At 49.9% G+C, this 15,281-nt stretch overlaps 1 protein-coding gene across 3 annotated transcripts in view; it reads right to left on the bottom strand.

The window, feature by feature from the left end:
* Positions 1 to 4,944, bottom strand: part of RPTOR (regulatory associated protein of MTOR complex 1) — a 334,714-nt gene extending 329,770 nt beyond the window's left edge. For 2 of the 3 annotated variants that reach the window (XM_045489812.1, XM_045489813.1), the window contains exon 1: positions 3,930 to 4,944. In XM_045489812.1, the coding sequence (XP_045345768.1) occupies positions 3,930 to 4,091 (162 nt within the window). In that variant the 5' untranslated portion in view covers positions 4,092 to 4,944. The remainder of the gene's footprint in view (positions 1 to 3,929) is intronic. The other variant, XM_045489815.1, reaches the window with a different exon arrangement.
* Between the last annotated feature and the right edge of the window lie 10,337 nt (positions 4,945 to 15,281).

Raw genomic sequence — 15,281 nt, 5'->3', positions numbered from 1 at the left:
CACGACCCTGAGATCCAGAGTCGCACGCTGCACTTGTGTTATTATCACAATAGGGGAGGGGGAGCCCGGAGCCCACCGCCCACCGCGGGAACAGCTGAGCCTCTGCTTTTATATCCCCGCCACCGCCCCGGCCGTCTTCCCTACACATTTGGTTTTAGACGCGGGGGCCTCACAATGTGAATTTTCAGTCACCGTGACACCATTCTCTTTGCTTCAACTAGGCTTTGTTTCTCAAGTTCAACTTCCCTCATCGCGAGCCCTGTAACTCAGGCCCCTTGGCAAGCCGTTTATTTAACTCAAGCCTCGGTTTCCTCAACCACCACACGGAGATCATAATCCCCAGCCAATGTAAAGAGCACACCCTGTGCGGAAGCCCTTCCCCCCTCCAGTCACCTTGTCCTCAGTACATGTCTACCGTGTACCGAGCACCATCCCGTGTGCTAGCATCAACGAGGTCTCAGCCTTACGACAAAATTTCCGTTCCGGGGGTGGGGATGTAGTGGAAAATACCAGAGAAAGAGAGAGCGATCATGAGTGGCTGGGGAGCTGCTTTCGAGGAGGTGATGGGGGAAGGCCTCTCAGCGGCTGACTGTGGAGGACATGGGGAGCCAGTTACCAAGAGCAGGGGGGGGGGAGGGGTGTCCCCAGGCCTTTCCATCGAGGAAGCAGAAAAGGCAGGGCCAGACCACAAAGTGAACCGGGGTGAGGAATCTGCACTGAGCTCCAAGCACTCGGGAAGCCAGGAGCGGTCCCTCCGGGTCAGAACGCCTGTGGGGGAGACCAGTCAGGACACAAGCACAGCCTTCCAGGTGAAACACGGTAGGTGGCTGGGCCAGGCTCGCGACGGGCAGGGACAAAATGAGGCGATCCCATATAAGATGCACTTTGGAGGCCAAGTCGACAGGCTCTACTCATGAGCTGGACAGGGCCACGAGGAGAAGGAGAGGAAAGAATGAAGGGTAACTTCTGGATTTACAGCTTGAACACCCGAGTGGGGGTTGAGGCAAAGCAGGCATTCATCGTTCTCTACCTACTCCTCCGGCACACTTGTAGGCACCGTGTGTGTGGCAGTGGTTTTCCTTCAGGTTTCTGACTCCGTCCCACAGGTGCAAGGCAAAGATCTAACTGAGACCAACTGTCCCCGCACGCTCCCTTTCCAGGGGACAAATGAACTCTGATCGCCATAAAGCATCACGGTAAAACACAAACGGGAACATACGTACACATCGGCGTCAGCCATAGGCCCGCGAATTTTGAACCGCGAATCATTTACGTAAGTCTAATTATTTGAAAATGATAAGCCAAAATTGCTATTGATGCATATACGTATCAATTCACCAAAAGCAACAGAATTAACCAAACAACAAACTAATTTGATAATAACAGTATTAAACGGTAACTTAGTAACTAAAATGCAATAATAGTGGCATTTGAAAGGCAGCGCGGATCCCCCCCCAGAAAATGTGGGAATCCCAACTGAGAGTGGGCAAGGGCTGTGGCTCTGTCGGGATGCCAAACGGTGAGTGGCAGAAAACTTTTTACAGATGTCAGTCAACTTAGCAAAGATGTCAACTTTAGGGATCCTTAACAGCTTCACTAAATAGGACACCAAGAGGGAACCAGAAATACATACACAAAATAAAAGTATATGGAATTGCGTCTCGGTCACAGGGAGCAGCAGAGGCCAAGTCTGCGTTCAGGGCACTTCCCGGCCCACCAGGGCAAGTGGGATGCGTAGGGCCTGCTCTGGGACAAGCAGGCCCACACATGTCGCCTTACCACAGGCTGCTTCATCAGACTGCTGGAGACAGCCTGGCCTGGACGCCTGTGTGCTCAAGATTCCTAGAATCAGAGCAGCTGCCTGGCGTGGCAGTCACGGAGCACAAGTCACACCCAGGGAACACGCTGGCCAGAACCAGCCCCACAAACCAGGTTTGTTCGGCCCGCAGTGTCGGTTGGAGTCCTTCATGTCTTGTAACATCTGAAAGAGTGCCAGCATTTTTAAATTGGAAGCCTTCACGTTAAAAAAAAAAAAAAAAAAAAAAAAAAAGTCTTCTGGATTCTCAAAGAAAAAAGACAGAGAGAGAGAAAGGAAGAAGGAAGAGAGATCTGGCTGAGGCCCAGCTGCCCCTTCAGCTGCTGTGGCCTGTGCTCTCCAGAGCCCACCTTCCAGAAAAATCAGACACGAGTCACATGTCGGCTGCCATTTATCTCCGGCCCTGTGCCATTCTTCTTATACCTGGCCTGTTTCCTTCACTCATGCTTCCTTCTAGTTCTTAGCATCATTTGGATTTGCGACTCTGTCCTGGCAGGGGTGCTGAGAGGTCTCGTTGGGGCCGAGTCAGAGGAAGAGACTACAAGGGCAGTTAGATGCCAAGCTCCCACACGCTGAACTGAAAATGTTATCTGCTGATTTTCTTCTTCATTAAACACCTTGCAAAAAGGTCAGACACGGCAAACGTTTCTCCCCTGGCTCTTTTCTAAGGAGTAATCTCAGTAATTACTCAGACTCAGAACTTTTCTTTCTCTTAATAACCTATGACAAGCTTATCAGAAAATGTTACCATTCACAAATTAATGTTTTAAGCAAAAGGTCAAAAATATATCCATTCATCAGCTTGAACAGTTTGAGCACGGGTTTAGGGTAGCAGAGGGAACCACATTTCACAAGGAAAAAATAAAAAATAAAAGTCTTCCAGATAGAATGGGGAAAAAAAATTATCAGACAGTTACTTTAAAACAAGTTCCTTTTCATGTATGCATAACAACCACAAAAAAAATTTGAACTATATAATTAGTACCAAAGAAGTCCCTAAGACAGACTTTGTACAATCTCTTCCAAAGACCATCTTTTTTACTCCTTAAACTGCTTTTGGATGAAATGAATTGTCCTAACCCAAATCGATAACCAAAGGACTGGTTACTAGGGACTGACCAAGCACAACTGCCATAATGGTGATCTTACATAGTTCAACATCATACATGAAAATATATGTAAGCCCAGAGCAATCACACCGTACTATAACAACAACTACCTCTCTTTTACCACTACGATGCTTAAATTTTAAAAAGGCAATCTTGAAGGAGAAAACAAATCACAAAAAGACAAATTTTAAGTGTGGGAAGGTTCCACCCGCTGGCTCCGGAGACCAGGAGGTGGACAGCGGTTAGTTAAGGGCAGGTTCACCAAGATCGGCTGTTTTCTTTCCTACTGGCCATTTGTAAGTCACTGTTCACACTCCAACACCATGGAGACCCCCTCAAACCTGGACCCAAGTTCCAACCCATCACCCTCTAACTCCACCGTGGGAGAAATTCTGTCTCCAAGCTACAGCAACGTGACACCACATAAATGGAGGGAAAGTCTGGATCCAAGACCAACTGTTTACAAGGCGGTATGATGAAGTTCATTGTAACTTTAAAACAACTCTGCATGAATTTGTTACTAGCTAAACATTTGCCAGTAATCTTGTTTCCCAGCATAGCATTTAACCTGGCTTGGACAATTAGAAAAAAAAAAAAAAAAAGCAAACTAGCCACAGAAGTAGGCTACCCACGTGGGTACAAGTACTCTCTCTCCCAAGGCATCTTTCCGTCCTGTTAATAACAGCACTGAGTATACCAAAGAGTGTGTAAGCACTCGCAGTGCTGCACTTTCCAACACGGTTACCTTTTACTGTCCGAATTCGAACTTAGTTTGAGTTAAATTAACACTGGCCGGTGAATAACTAACTACTAACCAGAACAGACTTTTTCCATTTCCGACCCAACGCTGGAGTCTGAAATGGCTTGTGCTCTTTAAGTTGACTTGCAACGTGTGGCTGGGGGAAAATGACCGCTGCTTCCCCCGAGGACACTCGAGTGGCTCTGAACTTTCTGTGGAAGAATCTACCAGGGCCCAAGGGGGCGCGGTGGGAAAATCCACTTACCCGATCCTTCATCCTCCAGCTCTGAGCTAAGGATTTGGAGCCTTCGATTTTCTCACAGTGCCTCTTTTTCATAAAAGCCAAGGGCAGGTTCCAGTCTGTGAGGTCGGCCTCATCTTCCTCCCCGAGTCCCAGAAGAGGGGACTGCAGCATCTCGGACTCCATCGGGGGGGGAGGGGGTGGGGGAGTCCTTGGCAGCAAGCGCTCGAGAACCTCCAGCCTTAAAAACTAGCGTGTACCAGAGCGGTACATATAAGAAATAAGAAACAGGGGAGGGGGGAGAGTGGAAAAAGAAACGAACGGGAAGTGTGCGGAGACCCCTACTCGGGCAAAAAGTCTGACACCCTTCTCTCTAACTCTGCGCGGGAAGGCGGAGGGGGTAGGAAGAGCCGGGCGGCGGCGGGGAGACCGGGCGGACCAAGGAGCTCGGCGCGCACACACACGCACGCCTCCAGGTCCCACGCCACGGGCTGCTTCGGGGGCTGCACGTCCCAGGAGGGGCTGCGAGCGGAGCTGTCAGAGGCGTGGGAGACTTCAGGCCTCACGATGACCCTGCTCTCGGCCTCCAACGCCTCGGCCGATCCGAGGACAGGAAGGCCGCCCGCTCTCGGTGCCGGTTCGCCGACCGGGCGGAGGTCTCCGGCCGAGGGGGGAAGAGGTTCAGAGCTCGTGGGGTTTCCCGCAGCCACTCTCAGCCCTGCGGGTCCCGCACTCGCCGGAGCTGCTGCAACCAGAGCCAGGACCGGCCCATCGTGCTCGCCCGCAGCCGGCTCCTCGGCCCCGGATCCGCGCGGCCTGGACGGCCCCGGCCTTCGGCCCCGTGCCTCTCTCCTGCCTGAGAACGAGTCCTGACGAGAGGGCGACGCGGAGGCGCGAAGAAGACAGGGAGTGTGGGCTTATTGGGTTTGGAGAGTTCTGCCCTCTGGTTTGAAGCTACAGTGAAACTCCTCTCATCAGCACATCAAGGAGGACGCCATGTTGCCAAGCCCCAGCATGCATCGCGACCTACGGTGTGACCAACAGGCCAAACTTCCTCAGAACGTTCTGGCCGCGCTTCCCAGAATGCGAGGAGAGAAATTCGCCGCCCCCCCCCACCGCTTCGTTACTATGGTTACCACAATTCAGCTTTCCAGAGTTTATAGCGTTCATTCAATAGATGCGCGATATCAACGTCAATCCTATAAACGAAACTATGTCAATTTAGTTAATTTTGAAAAAAGCTTTTTATTGTTACAAACGGATCTACATGCTCCTGAAATTTAAGGAATTCACCCCCTTGTTGTTTCTTCCAGATTTTGAAAAGGCAGCAAAAGCAAGAACTATTGATAATATTACATAAGAAGATGGTTGGGGGGGTGGGGGTTGCACGTAGTATCCTCCACAATATCAATCAGATTTTCTCCCCCCCACCCCCACCCCCACCCCCCAGGGAATACCCAGGGGAAAAACTAATTTCAACGATTACAATTTTTTTTTGTTGTTATTGAATCCATCCTATTTTCTGAGCAGCTTATCCTTCTTTTGATACAGCTTCGTGTGCAAACAACTAAAAGCTACAGGTTTCTTTGCGTGGAGGCACACCCCCTGCTTTATTCCTCTACTCTGAAAACATTGTTTATTTACAGTGTGTGCGGAACTCTGACCTCCTCTACTAGGAGGGAATAGAGAGCCGAATGCAGCATGTGGTGCCTGCCTTCAATAAAAACAGTGTTAGTGAGCCACACATGTTCCCAGTATATACAGCTTGGCAGGGAGCAAACAGACTGGTCTTCCCGTCTGCATGGGGCTTTGGTGCCTGGATCCCGATGTTGGCTGAATCACTCTCCACCTCTGTAACCTTGGTCAATTGCTTAACTATTTCAGCCTCAGTTTCCTCATGTATAAAACTGGGATAGGGCCTCCTGGGTGGCTCGGTGGGCTAAGCGTCTGACTTCAGCTCAGGTCATGATCTTGCGGTCGGTCTGTGAGTTCAAGCCCCACATAGGGCTCTGTGCTGACAGCTCAGAGCCTGGAGCCCACTTGGGATTCTGTGTCTCCCTCTCTCTCTGCCCCTGCCCTGCCCACGCTCGCTCGCTCTCTCTCTCTCTCTTTCTTAAAATTAAACATTTTAAAAGTTTCAAAGAAAAAACGGGGATAATGCCCACCTCGAAGGATACAATTAACCCGTGAAGGTGCCCAGTAATAGTAAGAACGCTGAATAGAATACTAACAATCAACTTCCCATAGCTAGAGTGAAACCTAGCAACACTGCCTGCTTTATTAATCTAAAACCTCCGATTGGACACGACAAGATACCTTGTTTCTCTGTGGTTGCCCAGGGCTTGGACACAAAGCGGGGATCCGGGGATCCGTATCAAAATCCTGACATTTGTGTTCCTTTCAACATTGGAATGAATAGTGCAATTCCGGATCTTTCACACCTAGCACGTAGTGCATGTTCCAAGCATTCGTTGCATTATTGCATCCCACTGAGCCTGATTCAACCTTTAAAACTCAGGGTAAATTCACCAAAAAACAGATGGAGGCTAAAACCTTCCTTTTCCCTGCTCCCTGGGTTGGCAAACTATCCCCACAAGCACCAGCAGAGGCTTTGGGACTGCAGCAGCGTTAAACCCCTTTATTCCTAACTGCTCGGTGACTTGGGAAAACCCACTTAATCTGTGTGAGACTCAGCGTCCTCACCCACAAAGTGTGTGTCACCTTGGGAAATCATCACTCACCTCGTCCGATATTCTAAATGAAGACAGTAAAGGTGCTGATGGAACCCTAATCTGGCAGGCCTTCAGAATCACCAGGGAAACTATTCAAAAATAAAGATACCCGGGTCCTGCTCCAGGCCTCCTGAATCACGGGGAGGGGAAGAGAGGGATTCAGGACTATATTTTGTAATCAGGGAACCCTGATGAGAGTTAAAATCAGTCTAGTTTGAGGATATTGGAAAACACTCTCTCTAAAGACATTAGACAACGTTTTCCTCTAATGATTCCATCCCAGCCTCAATAAAAATTTGTATCAGGGCCGCCTGGGTGGCTCAGTCGGTTAAGCATCTGACTTTGGCTCAGGTCATGACCTCACCGTTCCCGAGTTTGAGTCCTGCATCAGGCTCTGTGCTGACAGTTCAGAGCCTGAAGCCTGCTTTGGATCCTGTGTCTCCCTCTCTCTCTGCGCCTCTCCCATTCACGCTCTGTCTCTCTGTCTCTCTCAAAAAATAAACATTAAAAAATTGTTTAATTGTATCAAATAATGCTATGAAGAAATTATCCAATATTCCATCTAATAAATCAGAACAAGACTCACCCTTTCCCCCAAATTACAGAACAAAACACACCCACCATTGTTTTACAAACGTGACCCCAGGACCGAGAAACCATTTGGGGTCCACGTCCTAGGCCGAAGGTCAGGACACACACGTTCCGGCCCCCAGTCCGGCACCGATTCCCGCAGACCTCCCCAAAGCCTGTGACCTCCTCTGCCCTCAGTCTCCACATCTGTGACGTGAGACACTTGAAGAAGGTGAATCTCTAGGATATTTCCGGGTTCAAAACTCTGTGATTCATGTACAAACCAGAAAGGGGCTGGTGACAGCCCAGCTCCCAACCTGAAGTCTCAAGAACGGGCTTGAATCATTTCATAGCATCCTGACATTTAAAAGAAACCTCGTCCCAGTGTGTTATGGATGATTCTATTCAAGTCCCAGATAAGCATTTGGAACTGTGGCTCCAGGCTTCTGGAAGGCAGTGAGCGTCTATGACTAATGACGAGCTGGAAATCCAAGGCTGACAATTTCTCACCTGGGTGATCTCATCACCACGGTGTGTGATCTGCTGGCCACCTGGGCCCGCCGTTCTGATCTCCAGTGTCCAATTCTTCACAAGCAAGGACATCTCATGCTTCCCACAAAACCTCTACATAAGATACTTTAATCTTGAAAACAGTTTTATGAATCTCAAAAAAAATGCACGAAACCTGGTCTGATTGTCCAGCTATAAAAATGTTGATAACGTGCCGCTGGGGGTGAACATCCAGCTCAGGACTGGGACAGGAGGAGGTTTTAGGCCCAGCTCTCATCTGAAACAGCGGAATCCCCTGTCACCTGCTTGTACGCAGAGAGGGGGGCCTCTTCCTGGAACGTGAAGGTAGACCAGATGACCTCTTCCAGCCCTAAAACTTGGGCTCTTTGGCAGCCAGAAGCCAGAGACACAGCAAAGTGAGCACAAGATCAAATATTAAAAAACCTGGACGTGTGGGTCCAATACAGTGGAAGTCAGGGGTAAATATGGGAGGAAAACAGGGAGGGGGCCTGAAAAATTGCCACAGTACAGGACATGTTGCCCAGCGAGAACGGGGAAGCTAGATTTTCACAGCCTTCGAGCTCAGCTGTCGGCCCCGCACAACCGACCGAATCTCTTCTCAAAACACAAGCCCGCCCAAGGCAGGAGTCCCATCCTCCAATATTGCAGCTTCTCCACCAAATCAATCAAGGGCATGGAATGTGTTTTGTCATCAAGAATCGGGAGCGAGTCTGGAGGTCAAGAAAACGGGTGCTTCGCTGAGCTATATGGTTTTCCACGCAGGGAGACCGGCCAGCGCCCGTCCTTTCCAGAGGAATCTGTGCTTAGCTTAAACCAAAATAGACATAAAGTACTTTGCTTTTGTCTGAGCATCATTACTCCGTTTTTAGCAAAATCCCAGCCACCCGCCCTGGGCAGGTCAGATGCCTTGTTGACGAAGTGAGAAGAGAAGGGAGCGGGAAGTAACAGCCTCAGCATCTCCTTCGGAAACGCAGGCCGCAAGACGCCAAATGTGCCTGTCTCGTTCTCCCCCCTTTTCATCCGTCTAAAAATACGGTGATATTTACGTACGTGAGCTTCCTCCCCTCTCGCACACCTCTCTGTTTCATGTTCTTGTTTTTGTACACTGAGTATGCGTGGTTTGGGGAAGCAGAAACAGCGGTCCGTTTAAAAAAGGAGGTGACCGGGGCGCCTGGGTGGCGCAGTCGGTTAAGCCTCCGGCTTAGAGCCTGGAGCCTGTTTCCGATTCTGTGTCTCTCTCTCTCTCTGCCCCTCCCCCGTTCATGCTCTGTCTCTCTCTGTCCCAAAAATAAATAAACGTTGAAAAAAAAAAATTAAAAAAAAAAAAAGGAGGTGACCCCCGAGGAGCCTGGGGAATTACGGTAAAACGTGCTACTTTTTGAACAAACTTTACCCACCCTGGGCATTTCTTCTTTCCGAACTGAGAGGCTTCGCAGCGGCAGCCTTAAGGATCCAGCCACAAGGCAGAGCCGAGGGGTAGAGAAAACAGGGAGAGAAAACAGAAGTGGACCCTTAACAGAAATGTGACCTTCACCTCCCCCCCCCCACCCTTTCCTTCCCACTCTGGGGGCTGTTTTGTGTAGGGCAATGGAGAGCTTGCGTGGGGCACCTAGAATCTGGGGGCAAAGTGAGGCACACAGGGGCTGGAAGCCAGTGTGCCCCAGGGCCCCTCCCCACTGGCACCGTGGCCCACCAGTCTGGATAGCCTGGTGCACCCAGCTCCAAGCCTTTAAGGATCAGACGCCGCTGGGAATTCTTTATGGAGAAGGAGAACAGACGAAGGCCAGTGTCTTTCTTCCCCAGCTCCCAAGTTCCACCCATGGGTGCACTCTCCTTCCTCCCACAGGGCCCTGGAGGTCGTCGAATGGCAGGGATATGGTCTATGCCCAGTACAGAGTGTTTGACAAGAAAAAATATATATATAAAGGAAAGCTTTTCTGATAGAGACTGTACTGAGAAAATGTGTTATCCAATAAAAAATATACAAACTGAATTTTATAACCTTTTATTTTAACAGAATTGCCTGCAATGAGATTCTACCTTTATGAAAATACAAATAATACAACCAACTGTCTCTTTTTAAACTCTCCGTTTGTTATTTTATGTAATATTCACCTCTCATCAGCGATTCTCAGATTCTCGGCACACACAAGACCCTGGGGGAGCAAGGCTAGCCTGACCACGCCTCTGCCTTTAATAGGGGGGATTAGGGAAAATGCCTGTAGCTAAAATATTATAATCCTGGTAGTGAGTGAGTGTTTGTGATGAGCCAAGCCCTTTTCATGAGAATTAACTCATTTAATCCTCCTCATAGGCTCATGTAAAGTCTCCTGTTTTAGATCCGTCTTACCAGGAAGAAAATTGAGACTCAGAACAATTAAATATCCTTCTCAAGATCTCTCTGCTGGCCAGGGCCTGGCGAGGGTCCAACCGGGGCCGCCAAAGGCCAGGCCCCGGCTCAAACACCTCCTCGGGACCCCAGACTCAAATCCCTTCTCCTGCCCTTCTGTGCCCAGGACCCCAGGAAAGGCACTCCATGCACCCCCGTCCCAATTTCACATATGAACCACGAAACTAAGAGTTTCAACGTCTAGACGTTGTTAGTATTAAAGGAGCTAATGCCCGGCGCAACAGTAAGGACTCAATAAAGGCTAACCGTTATTAACAAAGTGCCGTAAGAAATAAATTCCATCCAGGTTGATTAAAAAGGCTTCCTGCAAAACACAGCACGTGTGCCTGAACCTGAAAAATGGATTCCTTTTTTGGAATACGTTGAATTGTTTTTCTGAAGGAGGGTCTCACACGTGGGGTGGGAGGGAGATTTTTCACGGAGGTCAGTGGATCAGACCGTAAACTGATTTTTTAAAAGCGAAGAAAGGCACTGTAACATGCAATGTCCGAATGCTGAGTTGGGTGTGAGTAGAATCAGCCCAACACATGTGGCCAGCTGCTCCCGGAGGTGAGGGGAGATTTGGGGGTGGGAAACGCCTTCAACCTGCATTTAATCCCAGAAGTGCTATTTGGCATTTTAAACAGTATCGCATAGTACTTTGGCAATTCTTCTTAAATTTAAAATATAAAAGTAATAAATACTTGCTGGAGGAAACTGGAAAATGTCAAAGAAAAAAAGAAAAAAAAAAGAAAAAAAGAAAAAAACCCGAGTGTTTCCATTTTGTGTATTTTCTTTTTGCCTTTTCTTTCTGGCTTTTATGTATATATTTAAAACCTATTTGTTTTTACCTTGCAAAATAACATTATTCTGAGGGTGCCCAGGGGGCTTTGTCAGTTAAGCATCCAACTGCGGGTCAGGTCATGATCTTGTGACTTGTGAGCTCCAACCCTGCATCGGGCTCTGTGCTGATGGCTCGGAGCCTGGAGCCTGCTTCAGATTCTGTGTCTCCCTCTCTCTCTGCCCCTCCCCCACTCGACACTGTCCTCTCTCTCTCAAAAATAAATAAACGTTAGGGGCGCCTGGGTGGCGCAGTCGGTTAAGCGTCCGACTTCAGCCCGGGTCACGATCTCGCGGTCCGTGAGTTCGAGCCCCGCGTCAGGCTCTGGGCTGATGGCTCAGAGCCTGGAGCCTGTTTCCGATTCTGTGTCTTCCTCTCTCTCTGCCCCTCCCCCGTCCATGCTCTGTCTCTCTCTGTCCCAAAAATAAATAAACGTTGAAAAAATAAATAAATAAACATTAAAAATTTTTCAAAAATAAATAACATTCTGAAACATTATTTTCAAAATAAAGACTAGAACAAAGAAACGCTTAATTCCCCTGCCCGGATATAGCTGCCACTAATATTTCTACGTACAGCCTTTTGTGTATATTATAAACATGTATGGCAAGCAGACATACTTATTTGTACAGTTTTTGCAAAAAAGAATCGTTCGATTTTATATAAACAACGCTGTTTAACAGCACATCTCGTGTCACGACTTGTCTTTCTCACGTACAGCGGGAGTATGTTCTCCCAGCTCAGCTAGTAACTGGGAAATGCGGAGGGGTGACCCACAGAGAAGAGTACAGCCTTCGGGGTCATGCTGCAGGAAGCCGTGACCTTCACGTGGCCTAAACGAAACTCCACAGGCCAGACTTTTGGTTACAAAGACATAAGGCAAACAGTGTTCCGTGCCTTTCCCCAAACATCCTGAGGGATGTCAACCCTGCACGCACAGCTGTGGGGAGGGTAAGTGTTCAGTTTAGTACTAACAAAAATTATTATTATTATCCTGTAATAGCAGTGGCCAACCTTACTGTGCACGAAGTGCCCATTGTCCCCATTTCACAGATAAGGAAACGCTGAGGCAAGGGTAGATTAAGGAACTTGCCCCAGGTCACACAGTGAATAATCTCTGGAGCCAGGATTCCAACCAGCAGGATGACCCCAGGGCTGAGGCTCCCACACGTTCCTGTATATCAGAACTGCCTTTAAAGGCCCCACGTCCGGGCTGCACCTTCACCAGTGGAAAGAACGTCAGGTGACGGCAGCCCGGGATCCCCAGAGGCTCCAATGTCAGGGATGTGTGGGACCCACAGTCTCGAGGCCCGTTCTCTTAACCACTGTGTTGATCACACGCGGGGCATTTGTGTCCAGCCGGCTGTGTCAGCAGTGACACGGCTTCCTGGAAAGTGAGGTTGGACAAATGTGTGGTTGTGGTGTCCCTTCCAGGCTGTATGGTCTACCCTCCGCTGTCGGTGAAGACTGGGTTCCAAGTTGGTGTAACTGACCCAGCCACCCAGGCGCCCCGACCGGGTTCCAAGTTGGGAGCCAGCTAGTCAGAGAGGGTTCATGAGGGCTACGTTTAGGTCTTTCCCAGGTGACCACGTGTCCTGGTTTCCTGGGGCAGTCCCAGTTTTCACCGGCTGCCCTGACACAATTATCGATAATGCCTTCTTACGTTCTCGAAATTGTCCTAGTTTGGGTGATAAATCACTCCACCTCTTACCCACTGAGACCTATACTCTCTACTCATTGCGGATATCGCTGTTCTAAACAATGTTTGTTTTCACGTCCCTTCCCCCAACTAGATAGAGGCTCCATAAAGACGAGGACCATACGTTCTCATTCCCCGATTTACGCCCTGCAGAGAGCGCCGAGTCGGTGCGGCGGTGGGCACACAGTGTGTGTTGAAGGACTCGGGTGAGAAGAACCCCAAGAAGCCCATTCTGGAAACAGAAACGAAGGGCAGCCTGGACAACTCAGACTGACCTGCTCAGGGGAACATCGGGACCCAAGGCACAGTGATCACACGTTAGGGTCACATGCTGAGGACCAGCAGGGACAGACCTGGGAACTCTATAGGAACCCCCCCCCCCAAGAAGAATGGCCTGCCCAAAGATTTGAAGTAGAGGGGGCCTCTGGGTAGCTCAGCCCATTTTGGCTCCAGTCGTGATCTCGAGGTTCGTGGGTTCGAGCCCACGTCGGGCTCTGTGCAGACAGCTCTGAGCCTGGAGCCTGCTTCAGATTCTGTGTCTCCCTCTCTCTCTCTGCCCCTCCCCTGCTCTCTCTCTCTCTCTCTCCCTTTCTCTCTCAAAAATAAATAAATGTGAAAAAAAAATTTTTAAAGACTCGGGGCCACTGACATGGAGATGAAAAGACAGCAACTTCATCTGAAACCCCAACAGAGCAAAACAGGCCGTGAGAACATCCTCGAACACGGATCTTTGCTTTTACCCCTCTCATTGCTTCCTTGTATCACTCAAGCTATGCTAAGTGCTGGCACCCTCCTGTCTCAATAGAAGGTCGATGCTCCTTCACACAGCCCTTCAATACAGGTGTCTGGGGTAACCCGGGGGCACAGACCCTTTCCATGTCAGGGTCCCCACCATCCCCAGCGCCTCTGGGCACACTGCTAGACGTCTGCTCCCAGCCAGGGGGCTTGCACAGGGGCTGAGGCTTCTATTGGCCAGGCCTGAGGCTTACATCATCTCGCCTGCATTCTATTGGCCAAAGTTGGTCACATGCCACAGCTAACTGCAAGGGAAAGTGGGCAATGTAGTCCATGTAGCCAGAAGGACCTGGGAAAAAATTCGGTAAATAAGGAGCTACAAGATTTCTTCCTAGAAAGGAAAGTCAAAAGTCAAAAAGCTCTATTCATCTACTAGAACTGCCATAACGAAGCGTCACAAACGGGCGGCGTCGAACCGCAAACATTAACCCTTTCACAGCGTGGAGGCCGGGTCTGAAATTAAGGTGTGAGCAGGGCAGTGCTCCCTTTGAAAGCGCTAGAAGAAAATCTGTTCCGTGCCTTCCTGTTACTGTCTGGTGTCGTCTGGCACCCGCTGGCACGTCTTGGCTCACAGCTCCGAACACCAGCCTCTGCCTCCTCCAACACGTGGTGTTCTCCCTGTGTGTCTCTGGGTCTCCCTCTTCTCTCTCTCTCTTTTTAAGTCTCTTTATCTATTTCGAGGGTGGGAGAGAGCCAGAGAGAGAGAGGGAGAGAGAGAGAATCCCAAGAAGGCTCCACGCCGTCAACGCAGAACCCTACGCGGGGCTTGATCCCACGAACCATGAGACCACGACCTGAGCTTCCCTCTTCTCATAAGGACACCGACCAAACTGGATCGCGGGCGTCCACATCATCTGCAAAGACCTTATTTCTAGGTGAGCCCACATTTGTTGGCACCAGGGCTTGGGACTTGAATATACGTCTCTGGCAACGCAAGTCAACCCAGAAGAAACAAAGGGCACGAACTTTTTAATGTGTATTTATTTTTGACAGAGAGAGAGAGACAGAACATGAGCGGGGGAGGGGCAGAGAGAGAGGGAGACACAGAATCCGAAGCAGGTTCCAGGCTCTGAGCGGTCAGCACAGAGCCCGACGCGGGGCTCGAACCCACAGACCGCGAGATCATGACCTAAGCCGAAGTCGGACGCTCCACCGACTGAGCCCCCCAGGCGCCCCAAAGGCATGAACTCTTCAAAGGTGTTTGCTCTCACACCGCTTCCAAAAAATACTCTGCACACAAACCAGCAGCAGCAGAGAGCATAGGTGTCCTCCCACCTTCCCCCAACCCAGGAGCAGTGTTTTGATTTTCTTCCTTGTTTTCGCCGTCTTGATTTTTGGAAATTCGTTAAATGAACAACAGCGTCTAGTTTCCGTTCTGATAGGCACCCCTCAGGGAAGACCCAGAAAGTGGGAGAGGGCCCAGGAATCACATCGTCCAGGCTCAGGGAGCGGAGGGTGTTTGCTGGGCAGCGGGCCGGCCATCCCAGGGCACAACGCAGGCAGGGACTTGGGAACACTTCACTGGCGGTAGTGAAATGCTGAAATCGTTTTCTCGGCCTGCAGAAAGCCAATATCAGAAGGCAGGAAGGACAAAACTTTCCATTTATCCATCCGAAATTAATGTTTCCAGCCAGGAGGGCTGCAGACAGCCAGCTGCCGGGGCTGCGAGTCCTGTCTGGTTTGCGTGCCGCCGTGGCAAGTGCGGGCTTGCAGTTGCCAGGAATGAGTGTGGCAGCGACACTCCGAGCAAGCAGTCCACAGAGCGGCTCCCGGGCTCCTTGGATGCCATCACCCGTCAGAACACTCTGTGCTTGGTCCA

This window comes from Leopardus geoffroyi, chromosome E1 (assembly GCF_018350155.1).
Source record: "Leopardus geoffroyi isolate Oge1 chromosome E1, O.geoffroyi_Oge1_pat1.0, whole genome shotgun sequence".
NCBI classification, from domain to species: domain Eukaryota; kingdom Metazoa; phylum Chordata; class Mammalia; order Carnivora; family Felidae; genus Leopardus; species Leopardus geoffroyi.
The sequence above is the reverse complement of the archived record's forward strand: the minus strand, read 5'-3'. Positions and strand labels throughout refer to the sequence as shown.